This window comes from Passer domesticus, chromosome 7 (assembly GCF_036417665.1).
Source record: "Passer domesticus isolate bPasDom1 chromosome 7, bPasDom1.hap1, whole genome shotgun sequence".
NCBI classification, from domain to species: Eukaryota; Metazoa; Chordata; class Aves; order Passeriformes; family Passeridae; genus Passer; species Passer domesticus.
Window position 1 is genome coordinate 48348388 of NC_087480.1, and position 20038 is coordinate 48368425.

At 44.0% G+C, this 20038-nt stretch overlaps 3 protein-coding genes across 3 annotated transcripts in view; all 3 read left to right on the forward strand.

The window, feature by feature from the left end:
- The first annotated feature begins 236 nt into the window (after positions 1-236).
- Positions 237-4446, forward strand: BCL10 (BCL10 immune signaling adaptor). The gene is made up of 3 exons (XM_064428423.1): positions 237-375; positions 2400-2688; positions 3713-4446. Exons 1-3 carry the CDS (start codon positions 292-294, stop codon positions 4078-4080), a joined length of 741 nt encoding a protein of 246 aa, XP_064284493.1. The 5' UTR covers positions 237-291; the 3' UTR covers positions 4081-4446.
- A 2744-nt stretch (positions 4447-7190) lies between these two features.
- Positions 7191-19119, forward strand: C7H1orf52 (chromosome 7 C1orf52 homolog). The gene is made up of 4 exons (XM_064428433.1): positions 7191-7506; positions 7587-7794; positions 8814-18416; positions 18515-19119. The coding sequence occupies exons 1-3, from the start codon at positions 7249-7251 to the stop codon at positions 8900-8902; spliced, it is 555 nt and encodes a 184-aa protein (XP_064284503.1). The 5' UTR covers positions 7191-7248; the 3' UTR covers positions 8903-18416; positions 18515-19119.
- SYDE2 (synapse defective Rho GTPase homolog 2) overlaps positions 18203-20038 on the forward strand; it is a 36138-nt gene continuing 34302 nt past the window's right edge. Inside the window, exon 1 of the mRNA XM_064428424.1 lies at positions 18203-18416. Coding sequence (XP_064284494.1) covers positions 18203-18416 — 214 coding nt within the window. The remainder of the gene's footprint in view (positions 18417-20038) is intronic.

Here is a 20038-nt window from a genome sequence, read left to right on the forward strand (position 1 = left end):
GCACCGAGGGCCCGGGCCCGGCCTGAGGCACCGGCCCTGCCCCGGGCGCGCTCCCGCGGCCGCCGGCGCGCACGCGCCACTGGGCGGGGCCGGGGCGTGGCTCAGCCCCTGAGCGCCCATTGGCGGGGTGGGGCGGGGCGGGGCCGAGCTGGGGCGTGGCGGCGGCTTGTCCCGGCTGGGGGCGGGGCGTAGCTCAGCCCCTGAGCGCCCATTGGCGGAGGGGCGGGGGCGGGGCCCGGGCGGAAGCGCCGCCCCGCGCGGGTTTCCCCGGGCGCCGCCGAGGGTTCCGCCATGGAGGGCCCGGGGTCGTGGCCGAGCTCGGCGGGCGCGGGGCGGCCGCTGACGGAGGACGAGATGGCGGAGGTGAAGAAGGACGTAAGTGGCGGGCGGGCCGGGCGCCGAGCGAGGGGCCGGGCTCGGAGCGGCCCGCGGGGCCCGTGCGCGGGCGGGGGAGCGGAAGCGCTGAGGGTGCGGGCGGGGGCGGCGGGAGGGAGCGCGGCGGGGAACGCCGGGCACGGCTCTGCCCCGGGGGCCCGGCGGGGGCCGATGGCGGCCCTGCCCCGGCGGGGGCCGATGGCGGCTCTGCCCCGGGGGGCCCGGGCCCGGCCGGCGCTGCGAGGGCAGGGCCCGGGCTCGGTGTCCCGGCCCGCGGTGAAGGCGGCGGGGGTAACGCGGCACCAAACCCCGCTGAAAATGCGTGTGCTGCCCCTGCGGCCAGTGCAGCTCCTTCTTAGAAAGCGTGCATATCTTCGTTAACTGTACTTAGATTTTTTTTTTTATTGGGGCTTATTGTTCTATATATTTTTGGGTTTTCCCCTGTAATTATTCACTGATGTCTGGAATCTCAGGGAAGACTTCATCCTGATTCATTCTGGATTAATTTATCTCTAGGATACCGATTCCCGGTCTGAGACAACAGACTAACCAACCTCAACAAGTGATTGCTTAATTAAAAAAAAAAAAAAGTAAAATCACAGTTTATCACTTATTTATTGCCTATTCATGGTTGTGTTTGTAATTTACAGTGTCTTATGTTTGATTAATTGGGGTTTTTTTATGTTCTTTCAAAGTGCAGTGAAGACTCCTTGCAGTTTGGTTTTTGTTTCTTTCTAGCTTTATGCTTAAGTGATTTCCTCTACATGCTTTGTCATAGTTCTGTGAGGCATGTTTTTCAAGCTAGTACTCGATTCCACGGGCTAACACTGCACTAGGTGGCATTGGGTGGTTACACCAAAAAAGGGTAAAAGCTACTCGAGTCAGGCACTGTAGGTGTAACAGGACAGGTGTGTTAGCCCGGGTCAGGGACTGAGCCCAGGGCTGCATCCCCCACAAGTGCATGATTGGCACTGCAGCCCTTGTCCTTACAGCTCCTCCGTAGACTTGGAGCAGAGGGAATGGAAATCTTAGGTAGAAACAAATAGCATTCATTTTATCATCAAAATGCAGTCCCATAAATCTGGCTTTAGAGCTTCTGCACTCAGATTTTAAATGTGACTTCACAACTGACCTGGCTCTCTCAGAGCTGCTCAGGTAACTTTGATGGGCTCTCTGCAAGCCAGGCTGCTGTGCTGGCAGAAGCACTGTGTGTGACAGGGGACAGCACACCTCAGGACGCTGAAACTGGCAAGGACAGCTTGCTCTGGGCAAGCTTGTCTTGAGGAGGAGTTGTAAAGTTTGGGGTCTTGCAGTTAAGAGCTGAGAAGGATGGGGGTGAGCCCTATAAAATCATTCATACAATGGAGTAGGGTTGCAAAAGACAAAAAGCAGCCACTCATGTTGAGAGTACATACATTTATGGATGAAAGTGCATGTATTTTGGATGCCAGTAGTTTGTTGAACTTGTTGATAGTGTAAATAAATAGGTTTAAATTTTGTAAATAAATAGGTTTCTTTACAAACCTTTTGAACTGTGAGTATATTCATGCTGTTGCTTTGAGACTGCTTTTGCTCAATGTACAGAAAGCATCAATAACTCAATTATTTTGGAGTTGAGCCTCAAGGATACAACAGTATGGAAATGTGGCAATCAGATGATCAGTGAAAATGGGTGTATTTGTAGACAAAGTGAGTAGGTGCTGTTTGGTATCATTTCATTTTTACTTGACTGTTTTGAAATGTGCTAACCTCAGACCTTATGTAATCACATTTTCTGTAAGTAATCACCGTAGTTCTTAACAAGCATTGGAACTCCTGAGTTCAGTCAAAGACTTAATGAAAGCAATAATTACATAACAGGGTTTTTTAAAAAAATTTTTACACTGAGAAAAATCTCAACTAAGTAACACAGTGGCAGCCTTAAAAATTATTTTGCTGACCTGTATCAAAATCATGTAGGTTCCAGTTACAGGCCTCTAAATAATTGGAAATGCTGGCTAATACTAGTTTGTTTTGTTTTTCAGGCTTTGGAAAGGATGCGTCCTTACCTGTGTGATAAGATCATAGCTGAGAGACACTTTGACTACCTGCGTTCTAAGAAAATACTCACTAGGGAGGACACAGAAGAAATTTCTGCTCGATCTTCCAGTAGGAAGAAAACTGGGAAGTTACTGGACTACTTAGCAGAAAATCCGAAGGGACTAGATACTTTGATTGAATCTATCAGACGAGAAAGAACACAAAACTTCCTGTTACAAAAGATAACTGATGTAGTGTTGAAAGTCAAAAATGAAAAGCTTGAAGCTCTTAAAGGTAACAAATTTCTAATAATGTTGTGTAAGACATAGGTTTTATTTGGAGGGTCTGCAAAATTAAATCCAAAACAAAAGTCTTCCTCTGGTATTTGGAACAACATGTGTGGAAATATTACCAGTTTGTGTTTAAGATCCTAGTGCATGTATCCTGGCTTTGCCTTTTTACTATCTGAACACATCCATCATAAATAACAAGTAGCAAAAAAAAAACCCTGTTGTATTGTTATGATGGATAAATCTGTCTTCACATTTCAGTTTTGCTTTTCAAAAATGGGTGGTTATCTTCCATCTTGCATGTCTCTCCGAGCTGTTTGCTGCAGTGGCAGGGTGCTCTGGTTCAGTTCAACTTTGTGCCTAGCAGAAGGTATGCTAGCAAATGCAGCTTGAGGGGAGTTCCCCTGTATGCCTTTGATGCCACAGCTTTAAAGTAGACACTGTAAATACATGTGTGTGCTTTTACATACAGGCTCAGAGGTTTTGTTGACACTCAAAACTTGAAGGGACTGTGTGTACTCATATTTTAAGGCAGAGAAAGAAAGTATAGGCTTTCTACACCAAAGTGTTACTTCCCTTTCCACGCCCATCAAAAGGCAGACAAAGAAGGAAGAAGTATGTTTTAACTGTAGAGGTTAAGGGCCTGAGGTTTGCTCTGGCTTCAGGTGAAATAGCCTTCAAATGCTGTCCACTTTGGAGCAGAACCAGCAGGTGAAGCTCTTAAAAGTTTGAAGAACACGGTGAGAAGAATCTAAAAAAAGTTGGGCCAAAGGGCTAAAGTGACTTTCCAAAATGAACTTTAAGTTACAGTGCATCTTTGTCAAGTACTGTCTGGTACTGAGTACACACATCAGCCTAGATAACCTGCATGTTTGTTTTTGAATTTGTCAGGAATTCTGGATGTCACAGGTAAGATGAAAGGTTAGTCTGTTAAAAATATGGACAGTTGATTTTTGACAGTCTTAGTGATATTAAATCTAAGATGTCCCCATACTGTAATTAATCCAGTATCTGTTTTTTTGTCTTAGGTTTAAGCTGCAGCACCTGTATGACCTCACTGTATGGAGGAACAAATAATCTTTCTAGATCCTTTTCTGATGAATCAAATTTTCTGGATAAAACAAAAGACAAAGAATCTACCCAGATACATCACCCAGAAGAAGATTATAGCACCACTGCCTTTGTGTCTGCTGTCTCTCTTCATTCAATGAATTTACCAATTGCAGAGATGGGCAATTCACAGTGCAGTGTTTTCTCAGCCACCCTGCCAGGGCCTGGAGACCCTGGTGCACCCCCACTGCCCCCAGAGCTCCAGTCAGAGCAGCAAGAGCCGTGTACCAGTTCAAGTGACAATTGCTTTTTGCCTTTAAGATCACGTTCTGTTCAACCACAGTGAGTGCCGTGACTTTCATCTGTTCATCCAAATGGTACTGAAACTTTGTGGGATGTCTCATAAAGGCTAAAAAATGTTTTCAATCTGTCAGGAAAATTGGAGGAAATCAACTATGCAATTTCTGTTTTAATTTTGTAAATGTGTGATGCTGGAGCTGCTTGACTTTTTTTGTTTGTTTTGTTCTTTAGGGAGCTTTTTTCAAAATATAGTGGTGTTATACCAACAAATGTTTGGTCTTTAAACCAATGTGTATAAGATTTCACATTTAGTTGTGGATACTTTAGCTGGGATTATAGAACAAATGGGTTTTTTCTTTCTGCAGAAACTAACAAATCAGCTTTTCTTAATGTTTCTGTGATGGGTGAACTGGGAAAGACAGTTAGGAAAAGTACTGAGTATGGAAAAAATCTGAACTAAAAACTTAAGCTTACTTACCCAAAAGCTTAAACTCATTTACCAAGTTAAACGTTTCTCACTAAGATAAATTCTGCTCTCCATGTATATGTGTGCTGCTCCATTTGCAAAAAATGGCCAAGTCTGTCCTTGTTAGCAAGGAGTTTCCTCCTTGTGTGGACTTTGTCCTACTGGTACATCAAAAGGCATCAGTGTTGCAAATACACTTCTGCAGGCCTCAGCATATTCTTCTTGTATATTAGTTAAATATTCCTGATTTGAGATGCACTTTAAATATAAATTCTCTTTAGTACTGGAAAAGGAATGTAAACTGCTCTAATGGCATTGTGAGGGCTGCAAGAAAACATTGTAGGATGGTATTAAGGACCAAAGCTTGTATGCTTTGTCTCTCTAGGGAGGTGGAGGAGAAGCTGTGTGACACAAAGTATGATACCTGAATGACTCTTGGAAATATGGCACTTCAAATACCTCCTCTTCCAAGCAGACAGACAGGTTTACATTTCAAACTGTTTAGAGTCAAATGCATTTTAAACTGTTTCAACATGGGAAGGTTCTCATTTCTTGCCACTATGTAACATACTGTATTCCTCCCGTACTGGAATTGTAGCCTACCTTTTGTGCAGGTGCCTGTAATAATTTCAAAATGACCTGGTGGATTCTTAATTTGACATGTACAGCTGTGTTCTGCAGTACTACACCTTAAAGTGATGGGATGTTTTCAGTCTATCAAAGGGTAGGTTTGTATTAAAGGTCCTAAATTACACTGGCTCTCGTACTGTGTATAGCCATGGAATGCCATTCCAATGCACACGGGTAATATTGCTAAACTGTTCTCCTCTTGTGGAGACAGGCCACCTGCAGGACCTCAGTGTAGTCTCTGTAAATAGTTTCTCTCTATTATTCTGGTTTTGGAAGTAGATTAAATTAAATGCAGTGTTCAACTACACTCCATCCCGAGTATATGAACATCTTACACGTGAGAAAGTGTTTATAAAAATCCTTGTTTTTCTTGTCTACATCTACAATCATATACTGTCCAGACAGTGGAACTGCTTTGATTAAATGACATTCTGGAAATTAAGTGCCTAAATATGCAAGCCAAACTGTGTTCTTTAACATGAAATTAAAGATAGGATGAACTCCCTCTCTTCCATTAACTTGAATTGTAGTTGATGTACTTGGGACATCTAGAAAGTGATTTGTCTCAATGCCCACTGTAACCACTTAAAGAGCTGTGCTTAGGCTGGAGCCCCTTCCTGGGTTCTTGTAAAGAGAAGAGAGTGAGCAGGGTTGGCCTTAAAGAGCAGATGCACCAGCCCTGCAGGGTGGGGGCTGCCCTGCTGCTCCCCATCCTGCCCCGTGCAGCCTGCAGGGACCACTCCCAGTGGAGCCTACAAACCTGAGACCTTGAGTGAATGTATTGTCTTTTCAAATGTCTGTAATGTGCGTTTTTAAAACATGTTTTTATCACAACTTTTGGAATAAATTCTTTTGTATAATTGCCTGGTTTTTGGTCTGCCTCTCATTTTTAAGGCATACAGGTTGCAAGAGCAGTTCATGCCATTACCTTGATGTGTGGTTTTGGTTTTGTGTGTGCGGGAGCCTTTTGTTCTCCTTGTCTTTTTAGAGACTTTGTCTCTGGTGGAAAGACTGACTGAATGTGAAACGCCTGTGCTGGTAGGACTGCACTCTGTAAGGAAAACATGCATGTGAAATCAACAGCTCTGCTGCTTAAGTAGTTTCTGCAGTTCATGACTGCTATTACTAACCTGATTCTTGCTTTTTTTCAAATGACTCTATTGCTCAACTTCCTACGGATGTGAGAAGAGTTGCTTCCAGCCACCCACATCTTGATTTCATTCTTAATTTAAGATTTTTATTAATAGCAGGGGAGAAACAAAAACTTTGAGTGCTGGGAGGCATGACAGAAAAAAGGACTTGCAAATGTTGCAGGCACTGTGGTGTCTCACTTCAGTGGTTGTTTTCATTGTACTTTGTGTATAGGGCTTCAAAATAATGACATAGTATTGATTATGAGAGATCAGCTGGATATGGTTTAGTATCTTTACAGTGAAGGAAGTGATCATAGTATAACCAAAACCCCTTCCTCAGATCTTATCCTGGTAGTGTAAGTAGTTCTGGTAGTATAAGTAATCGGAACATAAAGTACGCAGAGTTTGAAGGGACTCAGGAAGACTCCAAGTCCAGTTCCCAGCCCTGCAGAGGACACCCCAAGAGTCCCCTGTTTGTGGGAGTGTTGTCCAAACCCTTCTCGAGCCCTGTCAGGCTGGTGCTGTGACCACTGCCCTGGGGAGCTGTCCCAGTGCCCGAACACCCTCTGGGTGAAAAAGCTTTTCCTGATACCCATCCTCAACCTGTCCTGACTCAGCTCCATCCCCTTTGAACAGCACCGGTATTTCAGCTGATGCAGTAATGTGTGTATGAGTCCATCACAAGGGAGGTCTAGTACAAACTCGGTCCAACAAATTTGAAAAATCTGTTTTGGTACAGATAGCGCCTGGAGCAGTGATCAGCTCTGTCTGCCCTGGGTTAGCCGGTGATCGGGCATTAAGGAAAACGTGTTTCCCCCCGCTCAGGCCTGCAGGTGTGAGGAGGGAGCGGTGCAGGCTGGCTCGGTTTCGTGTCCGCTCCCTGGAAGGGCAGGCCCCGGCCCCGCCTCCGCGGCCCGCGCTCCCGGCCGGCCCGGAACCCTCGGCGCGGGCGCGGTTTCCGCGGGCGGCGCGCGGCGGCCCCGCCATGGCGGCGGAGGGGGAGGACCCGCTGGGCTACTTCGCGGCCTACGGCAGCTCCAGCTCCGACTCGGAGCCCGAGGAGCCGCAGCCCGACGAGCGCCCGGCGGGAGCCGGCGCGGCCTCGGGCGGCGCCCCGGGGCGGCCGCGGCTGCCGCCGCCCGACGAGCTCTTCCGTCGGGTGTCGCAGCCGCCCGCCTTCCTCTACAACCCGCTGAACAAGGAGATCGACTGGGAGAGCCGCGTCCTGCGGGCGCCCGAGGAGGTGCGTGGGGCGCGGGTGAGCCCGGGCGGCGCCGGGGCCGGCCCGGGCCGCTGTGACGGGCGCTGTGCTCTCTCCCGCAGCCCCCCAGGGAGTTCAAGGTGTGGAGGAGCAACGCCGTGCCCCCGCCGGACACCTACAGCCCGCCCGAGAAGCCGCCGCCGCCGGCCCCCGCCCTCGACATGGCCATAAAGTGGTCCAACATCTACGAGGACAATGGGGACGACGCGCCCCGGCAGGCCGGCAAGGCCCGGTTCCTGCCGGACGAGGAGCAGGAGCCGCTGGAGTCGGGTGAGGCCCGGCGTGCCCGGGCGCTGCTGGCTGCTCTGCAGCCGCTCTGCCCGGGGACAGAGCGCTCTGCCTGCAGGGCTGGGGGCTGCCTCTGCTGGGTTCAGCACAGCCCCTCTGCTCCTCTCCCTCTCTGGCATTACAGGGAAGCGTTAAAGTCTGTGAAACCAACAGGTTCAGTCACGGTGCTGCTGAAACAGAAGGCGGTGTAAAAGCTTCAGGTGCTTTACACTGAGGTCTTGACTGTAGTTGTAGATGTAGGTCAGATTATTTCTATAACATTTGCGAAACTTGGGGTCCAAAAGGGGAATCAAATAAGATGCTCATGGGATAGATTACTGAAGAAAATATTTACTATCTTCTTCACTTTCTATGATGGTACAAGCTGTAAAGGTAACTTAGGAAGTAAAGAAGTATTTGGTAGGTGGGAGGATTTTTTTTTTTTTTAGTTGCTGGAGAAAGAGAATAGCCAGCAATAACCAAGAGAAGAGAACCAGAAGAAGAAATTCACACAATAATGTTTTCATTCATTGGTAAAGTTGTCAACAAAGCTTTTCCAAAAGAAGGATTTTTTTGCTGTCTTGCCTCTTTTTTGGTTCTGGGTGTTCTTTCCCAGTAGCAGTTTTTGTGTCTTTCTCCATGTGTTCTATTTGTTTCCCTGCCCATGCATTTCTCTTAGTCAGCCTTCATCCAGAGGAAGAAGATAAAATGTTAATTGACATTATTTCCTGGTTCAAAAATGTCATTTTGTAGCTTTTAATAATTTGTTTAGAACAGGTACTGTCCAGTAGCATAAAGCCTCTTTTCAGTTACCTGCAGTGGCTTGTGGCAGTGACAAGAAGTGATTCCTGTTTTGTCCACATATTGTCTGCATTCCAAAAATGAGGGTGTTGTCAGGTAATGCTACAGTGTCTTTTTTCCAGCCATCTCAGGTGTGGTTAAGTCAGTTGTTCTGAGACAGGATGGTGTGTAAGACAAAAGACTGGCTTTGCTGACTTTAATTAACTTTCTTTTATTTAAAGATGGTGAAAAAGACGACGAACCAGCTTCCGCTAAGAAACGTAAAGTAGAGTCTGGAGAACAGGCAAAGAAGAAGAAGAAGAAGGTATAAGCAGGGCATTTTGGATTTAGACATAAGAATTTCAAGGAACTTGGATTTCTCTGCTGGAATGGGACACAAATACGTGTTTACTACATTTCTCTCTCGGGTAGGGAATTTTATTTCTGTAGTATGCTTGCCTTTTGGAAAGCACAAAATTAAGTGGACAGTGTTGTGGTAGAACTTGTTTACTGAACAAAATTTAAACCTGTTTATTTGAAACAAGGATTTAGATTAAAGATCCATTGCCATGGATACTTGTGCTCATGCAGGTTACAGGGCTTCACAGTATTTTGTTTATCAAGAAACCTGGTAACGTGCATTTTTCTGGACTGACTTTTCCATTGTGTCAAAACCTTTTATAAAGGAGTATATACTAAAGATTTTTTTAGGTACTGGTCTGTGATATGTTCACATAATGTTGTTTTTAAATATATGTATAGACTGCAAATAGTCACTGGAATAAAACTACATTTGAAAACATCTGTGGTATAAATATTGCATTGCATGCTTGGTGAATAGGAGCAATGAATTCTGTATTATATGCCATTCACTGATGTGTGACTTAACAGATTCCTCAGGGCTTTTTTGTTTAAATAAATACAGAACTACAAACTGAAAAAAATGGACCTAAAATTGAGTTTAATATTTTATAATTATTTTGATGTTACGGGATCTCCATCAGTGAAACATGAGACCAACTGATGGAGGGAGAATTGAAGCATGTAATGTGTTCTTCCTGAAACAGAAAATAGAATCAAGATATTTATGTGGACAAAAATTATGACAAAGCTGTGGTAGAGTCTTTGCTGCCAAATTGTATTTATTGCAGTACAAACAGTTGGTAGTCTTCTCAAAGTGCTAGCCAGTATATGTTGCATTTGTGGTATGCTGCTGAATGGGTTTTTGGATCTGTATATGACAAGGTACCAGCTTGTACTGGATTGGAGGAAAGGTTGCTGTATATTTTCAGATAAAGATTCTGTGCCTTAGAAAATCTGCAGTGAGATTAGTGCCTGCTAACAGAGGTTCATGTAATTAAATTGTTAATTTAAAAATTTTGTGGTTTCTATTTTCCTTCTGTCTTGGACTAGCTTTACTTTGGCAGAACAGATTCTGTATACATATGTACTAATATGATGTGCTAATATGATGTTAATATTTTTGAAGTGATTTTAAGAGTTTTTTTAACCTCAATATATAGAAAAGTGTATTCATTTTCAGTGAATATATGAAGTTGTTAAGAAGTTATGCAATTCTAGCCTTGGCAGTGTGATAATTCTTTCTCTGGATCCTTGTGTGCCTACAGACTCTGCAACTGCTCCTTGCCATTTTCACAGGCTGTGGGGCCAAATCTGTGATACCTGACACAGCTGGGGGCTCCCTGTGCCCACCTTTCCTAGTGCAAACCCAGACACCAGCCACTGTCCTAAAAGGCTCCAGGATGAGGGCAAAGCTTATGGAGTGCCAGCTCTCTAGGGTTTCTCCAAATACTCCATCTGCATTTTTGACTCTTACAGTAGTTGTGTTTGCTAGTGCAGTGCTCCTTGAAGAGTGTTACAGCAAGGCTAATGTCCCCAGCTCTGGAAATAGGATGCATTCCCATGACTGCTGTGCCAAGGAGGCTTCTGTCCATTTTTTTTTTGCTATTCCACAGTGCAGCTCGGGAAGTTACTGTGCCAATTGCTCCTTTTGTTTTCAGACCATATGATATACGTAGTGTCCAGTTTTCTTGAAGTTAACACCATCTGATACTCATTTTCAAGGAGAAAACCAGCATATCCAGCCTGGGAGAAGAACAATGGTATTTTTTGTAGGTGGAGGGAATCTTCATGGCAAGCAGAGACCATGGCAGCTTCCCTCTTCAGGAGAAATGGAACAAAAAACTCTTCACCTTTTTCTGAAGACATTTGAAACAAGGCTCTGAGAGCCTCTGTGAAGCTGAATTATTTGGATAGATTGGTTCTGTAGCTGCAAGGTTTTTTTGGTGGAGATGCTTCAGTACAGCTTCAGAAGGAGATGATAAGAGAAGTGGAACAATGCTGCAGCTTCTGAAGCAACTCAAAAGACTTCAAGAAACAGAGGTTTTCTTCAGGCTTGGGCAGCTAATAATGAAAATTTGTTGACACATCAGGCACTGTGAAATGTGAGTAAACACCAACTGAACTTAAACTGATAGCTCAGATGTTCAGAAAATCTCTGACTGTAGAACAGTTCATCCTGGATTGTCTTTCAAGGGATGACAATGACAGTGAACTCTTGCTGACAAATGAGGAAGATTGCCTCTGAAAATTGGTGCTGTGTTAAGTCATCATTCTACTGTTTCTATAATGAACCAAATTTGATTACAATCATTATGTGTATTGGGGGGAAAAGGCAGTAAAATTACATACAGGTTTGATTTGAGGAAATTATCTTAAAAATTTGTCAAAACCAGAAAAATAGTGTCTGGAATGTAATTAATTTGCAGTGAGCACATTGCATTGCTTCAGATGCTGGCACAAGAGTAGCTGCAGTACTTGGCTTTCCTGGAGATGCAGGATGATCTGGAAAAGAAGAATTAATGTCAGTATAAAAGTGCAGGTAATGTTGAGGGTAGTGGCAGGCAGTGCTCCTTCCCAGAAGAGCTGACAGGGAGGTTGTGACAAAGCCACCCCTCTGCTATTGTGCTGTTCCTGTTCTCCATGCAGACTGGTGCTCGTGAAGTGCTGATTCTTTTACAAATAGTTTGTGATAAACTTAGTGCAGCCAGTGTGAGAGTAAGTCCAGAGAAATGTAATGTGTTCCATAAAGAGCAATTTATTGTGAACCTGGAGTCAGCACAGGAAGAGGTGTTTTTATCATTGGAGAGAAGGAGAAGCTGTGTAGTGCTGGCTCAGTCTGGTGACAGGAAGCTCTTTTGCCAGCTTGCTAATGTTAGAGAATCAGGACAAAAAGATGCAATGCTTTCAGTCTTGTTCTTTTCAGGCTTGAAAGGTTCTTGTTCCTGTTTATGGGTTAGCTTGCTCATTTATCCAAGCCCCTTTGGCCACTGGTCACAGATGTTTGTGCTTTTGCTTTGGGTGTGAGAACAGTGCAGGACTGTCTTAAGAGCATGGAAGATGATTACAGCTGAATTCTTTGTTCTTGTAGGATAAATGGTTGTACCAGTTGAAAAGGACCCTGGCAATGGCTACAGCCATTTTCATTTTGAGAAATGTTGTTTAAGGACAGCCACAATTCCTTGTTAGACTGGAAAAATCTGAAAGCTTGTTTTCCCAATAGCTGCACAAATGCCAGGACCCTCAGGCCTGGGCACAGGCATGGTGGTACCAGAGCCCTACAGAGATGAGCTTGCTGACAGGCCAGTTCTCTTGCAGCAGCTGAGTGGGAATGGCTGTCCAGGCATGCTCAGGAGGAGATGTCAACCCCTGTGTAAGGGACAGAAGGGCAAATGTTACAGAGGAAAAGAATTCTCAAAAATACTAGCATAAGATGTGATTAGAAAACCTTTGAGCAAACAGAGGCACCTTGCTAAGAAATCTGATTCCATTACTGCCAAAGGCATTTTCTGGCTGCACTGACTGAGGTGAAGTTCAACAAATGATGTAGCAAGAGCAGTCATTAGCTGGGCAGGCTGTGGCTGTCTCAGAATGTCAAGACTGAAGCAGAAGCAGGATTTCTGTACAACAAAAAGTTGGCAGAAAACTGCTGAAAAGAAATACTGTGTTTTCATTGCACAGGAGGCTTCCTGTGAGACGAGAATCTCAGGGAGTAGTTCTGGGACAAATATGTGTAAGCAGTGAGCTACTTTTTAAACATTTAAAAGTCATATAATTAGGAACCAATGAATAGCAGGAATAATAGAGGGACAAATATTGCAGTGAGCTGGTTCTTTATGGTGAGAGTATCAGACCAAAGGGAACATCATCTTCAGAGGAGTCCACAGAATTTGTGTCACTGTTAGAAATGTGCAAAGATTGTTTGGGGCTGGAGGGCAGAGTCACAGCAGAGACTGGAATGGGTTTGTGCTGCTGGTTCCTTTGAACTGTTTTCTTCAGGGCACTTCTGAAAAAAGCAGGAATTTTCAGGGAAGCCTGTGCCTGTGGAGCTCAATTGATGTAAGAATGCAATGAATTCAATGAATGGAGATAAGCATTTTTAATCCTTATCAAATAATTTTATCAGGGCTCTTCATTTAGAAGATGAAGTGGTCTTCATCTTTAGAATGCTTTAGTCTTGGTAGCTTCAGAAGACAAAGATATATTTTCTTTGCTGTAGCTGTGAGCAGCAGCACAAGAACTCTGTATTTTCTTGTCTTCTGACAAAGTAAACTTGTTCTCTGGAGCAAACTCTGATTTTCCATCTCTTCCCATAACTTCTCCCACCACATGTTTCTTGCTGCAGGTGGACTGATACAAAAACAAGTACAGGATTAATACAGGAAGGTGTAATGGGGGCTTAAACCTAAACCACAGCACTCCTCAGGGGAGGATTAACACACTCCTCAAACCAAACCACCAAAGAAACAGCCCTGCCAGCAACAGGCTCACAGCAGAAGTCACTGGGAAGTCTTTCTGTTGGAAGCAGAACATGGTCCAGCTTTGTTAAAAAAGTAACCTCTCTGACACTGGTGAGGGATGTAAGGTCAGGCCAGGTAATGTGAGAGACGAATTTCACTTCTGTTGCAGAAAGGATCACTACTACTTAATGAGGACTTAAAGAAGGGGTTTTTTACACGCACAAAAAAGTTTCTGTTAGGCTTCTGATCTAGAAATGTATCACTTTCTGTGGTAATCCCTTCCTTAGGACTGATAAAATTGTATTTTTGAGACTAAGAGTTTATATGTTGTCTGAAATGTTTCAGAGTTGTATTATTTGTTGCAATTAGAAGGTTGGTGATGGCAAGGGCTAGTTCCAAACATACTGTTTTAATAGTTAGGAGTACTGGGGTTTGTACAAGATCTAAGGTTTGCTTACCATTAGTGGCTTGTTCTCACAGGAATCTTTATGCATGGCTCTTGGATCCTTGTAAAGAACCTGTATCTCTGGCAGCTGTGTCACCATGATCTTTGGCAATAGTAATGAAAAACTGCTTCCCCCTTGAAATCTTACTCTTTTTTAAGAATCTCTATAAAGGCTGTTTGCAGGTTTTCCAGCTGTGCTGCTCCAGCAGAGAGCGCTTTTGTTACTGTTGGCACAGAGCCTGTTGAATCATCTGCAGCTCAGCTCCACTCTACAGAACCCTATTCCCTTCTAATTTTCTTTCTAATGCTTGGTTAAGTGTCTCTTGAAACAGTACACATCTATTCTGTTTACTTTCTCGATATCTTGCTCTATACAAAGGCATTTTAAACAGCTTTTGCACTGTAAATTTCGCATGATTTTTGAAGGCTGTGTGGGGAGATTACCATAATCCTTTCTCTTTAAAAAAAATTCTTGCATTGATGGATCATGGTGAAAAAGTTATTTGACACACTATTTAAGTCAAATGTGTTTGTCTCAACAAAGCAGTGAAAACCAATGTGAAAATAATGAATGGTTAAATGTCATGCTAAATGTCTATTTCAGACAAACTACTGAGTTTCAAAGTTTCTAACTTAGAAAAGCCCAAAAGGGGTTTTTGATCTTGGGCTTGAAAAAGTTGTACTTGGTTTAAATTTAAGAGTACTCAAGAAAAACTCTTCTTTCTGTAAAATAAGAAAGCGAGGAAGAATTGGTTTTGAAAAATTGCATTTTTCTTTTAATAGCATGGACTTCTAACCTTCTTTCATGGAAGGTTACAAAAATAAGGCTGGAATGTGCCTTCCCAAGGTGACCCAGCCCACTGGCTGCCCCAGGCCAGCCAGGCTCGCACCATTCCTGTCAGACCTCTTGGCTTTAAAGCAGAGCTGGAAGGGGAGACAGTGATGCAGTGACAGTGACTGCTCAGAAGGCCCCAGCAGCCCTTCTGCCAGGGCTGGCAGCTTGGTGCTTCAGTGAATCAGTACAAACCAGCAAAAACATGCAGTTAAATGAGAGAGTTTAACTTTCTTCATCTTGGGGAAGCATATAACCCTCTCCAGCAGCTCCATGGTCTGTAGTTTGTGTTCACACAGAGCGAGGACTCCTGTGTAAGCACAGGTGTGCATGGCTCAGGATGACATATTCAGGGTTATAAAATGGGATTTACCTCAGGATTTGCCTTGGTTCTTTGGTTGTGGCATAGCCAAGGGAATATAAAAAGATTTCATGCAATTTAAAAAAAATTAACTAATTCTAGACCAAATTACAGAATTATAGCAAAAGACAATTTCTGAGGCAAATTTGTCTGGTCACAGAACCTGCTAGAGTGCACTGCAGCCAAGTTTCCTTGGAACAGACTTATGCTGAGGATTGTATTGCTGCTGAACTGGGGTATCTCTGGACAGCATTTAACACTAAGGCCCTGCAGTTTACTCAGAAGTTAAATTTGCCTTTAAAACCAACTTTTTTTCTCAAGCTTATTCAAAAGGAATGAAAATACCATTATACTCGAGAGAAGCAATGGGGATCCTAGAGATGGAATCAACCCACTCTGTGTGTTCAGGGTTTTAATTAAAGGACCTAATTTAATTTTTCACAACATACGGAGCTGAAGGATAATGGTCTTGTTCACTGAAAATACCTAATGTGATTTGCTTATAGGGCAAATGCTTCCAGGGCTGGATATGGCCATATGGTAGGAAACTTCACCTTTGCCTGCTTTGGCTGCAGCAGGACAGTAATGCTGGGGGTGATGCAGCTGAACTGCTCTGAAATTCAGAGTGTAATAAATAATGTGAACTGGCTTAAATTAATCAGTTGGGTTTTATTTGGAATATATTGTAGACCCTGATTTTTTTCTTTTCTTTCTCATGCTGCAAAAATCCCTTAGATTTTAATAGCATTGTGCTGAAGGTAACCTGAAAACCTATCACATTTAATAACAGCACTAATTCCCATTAAACTCTCCCAGATTTTTTACCAGAACTGTGTTTATATCCCAGATTGTGCATACACAGTTGAGCATTAAGAACCAGAAATACTAGCAGCTGGGAAATTTGCTCCCCTGGCACTTGGGAAGGAATCCATTTCCGGTGATCTGCTCCATCTTGAACATTTGTTTGTTTTTTCAGTTATGTTTCATATGGCTTTTGATTGCTAAATTAGTAGCTCTTCTGTTTTACAAGAATAAGGTTTACTGACTCTCTTGGTTAATGCTGTAGGGTTTTGGGGAAGCTCTGTGTGACTGGTTCTGTTTCTGATATCATGCTAAAGGATGCTCTTTAATCTGGGGCTGCATTTGCCTTAGGAAGGCATTCACCCAGCAGGAGAGTGCCGTGACCTCGTCCGTGCTGCGGGCTCGCTCGGCTTTGCTCCCACAGCAGCAACACCCAGCAGCAGGCCAAGTGCATTCAGTGCACTCCTAGAGTGCATCCTCCGAGCTGAGCTTCATCTGAAAGGAATCCAGCTGGTGCACTCTGGAAACCAAAGTGGAGAATGCCAGGCTGATAGGGAGAGTCACTTCAAACGCTGCCTCCTGCTCCAAACTGAAATACTTGGGCAGGCACACCCTGCCCGTGCCAGGGCCCTGCTCGCTCAGCACCCCAGCCCTCCCAAAATACACCCTGCTGGGAAAACAGCTCTCCTCAATGCTTCTGCTCTTGGTAGCACGCCAGTACCGCCCTCTAAAGTCTGCTCTTCCTCACCTTAGGTTGTCTCTTTCATATTAATTGATTCACTGGTTCTTACATTACAAAGGGTGGTGGAGGAGAGTAAATTGCAGCACTGATCATTGCTTGTGGATTCCCTGAATGGTAATGCTTCTCCTTAGAGATGCTGCATTCATTCCTGCAAGAATCTACACATGTGGATGAAATTCAGCTATGTATTAATGCCACCACAGGCAATGGAAAGTCTGCTATCTATGAGCTAATTGCACATGTGAATTTACAGTGCCGGGACAATAGCAGTGAGCCTCTGTTTCTTGATGGGGATGATGCCTTGTGCACCTTGCAGCAGAGTAAGGAAAAGGATTTATGCTTTTTTTACTCCTAGAAAGAATGGATTCCTTTATACTTCTATGCTCTCTTCTCAGGAAAACATAACTGAATTTTGCAAGCTTACAAATGCATTTTTTCATTTTAATATAGATGTCTTAAAAGATTAATTTCTCCCTGAAGACATTTGGGCAAGGTGGAAAGAGAGATTGATCATTTCCAGATGTTCTTTGCTGACAGGCAAGAAAAATTCTGCTTCAGGTTAATGCTTGTGAATGCACTTAAAAAATATCCATTTTGTATACAAATCTGCCAGGGAGAGCACAAGCCAGTGCAGCAGGGGCTGAGATGCACAGATTTGCAGTGTCATAGCTGCATTAATAAGGTAGGGCTTGCCCCTGCTGACTGGGCTGAAAGCCTGGGGAAGTTCCCTCCCTGTAATCTCCTATGGACAGGCAGGGGAGATGTCTGTGCTTTTCAGACAGAAACACCACGTGCAGAGTGCTTTGAGGTAGACACTTGGCTCCACAGCGTTTGCTGAATCAGACGTATTAAAATAGATAATTCACTGTTTCTTTGATGTTTTAGGAACATTTCATACTGGGATTCCTAAACATTGCACACTGAATTCTGGCAAGACTTGGCCCAGTGAATGACAAGTAGTTTGACTTCAGGCTTCTGGGAAGTACCCCAGATTAGCAAAACGGGGAGCTGGTGTCCTACTGTCGTTCTAGGACACGAAATAGAACGACATGGACACTGGAATCTCTAAGGTAAAAAAGAGGGAAAGTTTAATTCTGCTTTAACATTTATAGATTTTTAAAAGTGACAGTGGATTGGAGGATGACAGTGCCACCTCTAATGACACTGGACAAACCAACAGTCTATCAAGTTTTTCTTCTTCTAGAAAAGAATGTAAAACAATTCATTATTTACATAAAGTTTGTGAGAAAGTTTGTTACAAGAATGTAAACATCAGAAGGCTCAGAAGAGCATAGAAAAACAGGGTGACATCCTACATGTCACCTGGGAGGACAGGCAGGCCCATGGAGCAGCTGGTGTCCTGCTCCCTGTGTGTCCCTCTGGCTTCCCACAGCAGTTCCTACCCCCTGCACAGTGGAGGCTCACTCTGGTACTGGCTGTCTTGCCTTGCAGTAATCTCCAGTGGCTACAAATGAGGACTCTTAGTGGTGAAAGATAAGCATCAATCAGTTCTGTAGGAAGTCCTGATGCCTGGGAAGTGCAGATTCTTCTCCGTTTGTTCTGGTCTCTAAGGCAACAGCAGCCTGAGCATGAGAAGTAACGGAGCTCATGCCTGTCAGCAGCAAAGGAAATGCCTCCTTGGGAAGCAGTCCTTCCTAACAACTGTTGTCCTTCTCAAATGGTGTGTGGAACCAGAAATGCCACTGGAGACCAGGATGCCTTTATGAGTCACAAGCTGGTTTTCACTGGTGGACAGAGGAGGTGGGGGCAGTCAGTGGAACCAGCCCTGCATGTTGCCTCCTTGTGCACATTGAATCCTGAAGGAATAGGTTTCCACTGGAAAGGTCAGTAAACCTGTCTGCTTTCAGAGGTTGCTGAGTGCTAAGACTGTTTTAAGTAACTGACAGACAAAAGACTGATAAACCCATTTTCTTACCTGCAGAGGACTCTGACCCTGTGAGGGGCAAAGCTCAGGGTCCTGGGAGCGTTTTGGGCAAAGCCCCTCTGAAGGGCCAAGGAACAGGTGTGTGAGGGCTGCAGTGGATGTGAGGTCTAGAGATGGTGAAGGTCCCCTTCAGGAAATGAATCTTCTATGGACTGTGTCGTGGCACTTGTCCCAGTGTCCCAAACCTCAGCTATAACAGAGTAAGAGGGGGAAAGACAGGAGGTAAAACTAGGGGGCATGATTCTCTGGGGTTTTTCAGGTAAAGCAGGTAAATATCGAAGGGTCTTCACTGAGCCCCTATATTCTCTAGAAAGGAATAATATGCTAGCTTGGAGCATTAATTGAGTTCTTGTGTTTCAGAAGCAGGAAAAGGAGATATGGAAGATGACTCTGAAGTCAAATTTTGGAGTACTTTCTATGAGAAAAAGATGTTGATAGGAGGAAGGGGCAGGACTGGGGAAGAAAAAGGAACACTGCAGTTTTTGTCCTTAAAGAAGGACAACATGCTGTGCAAAAGAGAGCTTTGAATCCTGAGACAAGGTGTTGATGATACCGAGGTGTTAAAGCTCTGAGACTCAATACAGTAGTTAACAAAACATCCACTTTACTGACTCAGTAGTGCTGCTGAACTGATCTGTCACTTTTGGGATTGCTCATAGAGCTGTGCAGGAGGCAGTCTCTGGTGTCTGCTTGGCGTTCTTTTTTTCCCCAAAATACATGAAGAAGCATGTTCAGGGTATATTTCCTCAGGGTTTTCCTTTCTCAGCCTGCTTCACTGCACCAGTAGCTGCCCAGGTGGGGTCCTGCCTGTCACACGCATGTGCAAAGGTGCCAGCTCAGAAGGGTCACTGGTAATGGGTCTCAGTGCATAATTTAGCCTGTGACACCTGATGAACTGGATGCACGATTAGAATGTGCTGTTTGGGGATACATCTTCCAAAGGGATGCTAAGATTTGCAGCTTTACAATTTGACCTGATTTTCTTTTGTTGCTGGTCATGAAGACAGAAGCCACTACACAGTTAAAATCTGTTTTTGTTGTGTTTGCTTGGGTTTTATTTTGGGAAGAAGTGGGATAATTTTAGTTATTCAGCACTAAAAATTAGATCAAAATTCTGGCAACTGTACAACATAAATGAGCAACCTTGCAATATAGGGGTTTTTGTCACCTTGGAAACACATGTTTGAATAAGCTACTTGGGGTAATTTTAGTTTCAGGCTTTCCTCTGCCCTTGTCCCTCCCATGCAAATTCTGGTTTTACACTCAGTGTATCCGGTTTAAATGTGTTTCTTTCATAAATAGACAACAGGGGAATTTGCCAGACAAAAGTGGAAGAACACTGAAAATGACCTTGCACATGATGTTTCAGAGCAGAAACTGGTGCTTGGAAACATACAAAGTTAAACCCATCCAAAAATAGATTTTAGAATCCGTCATTTTAGATCTCAGAGCTCAATGTAAAAAACACAGAAGCTTAACTTTAAATTATTGTTTTTTACATGCAGTGAGTCTTGTTATTCT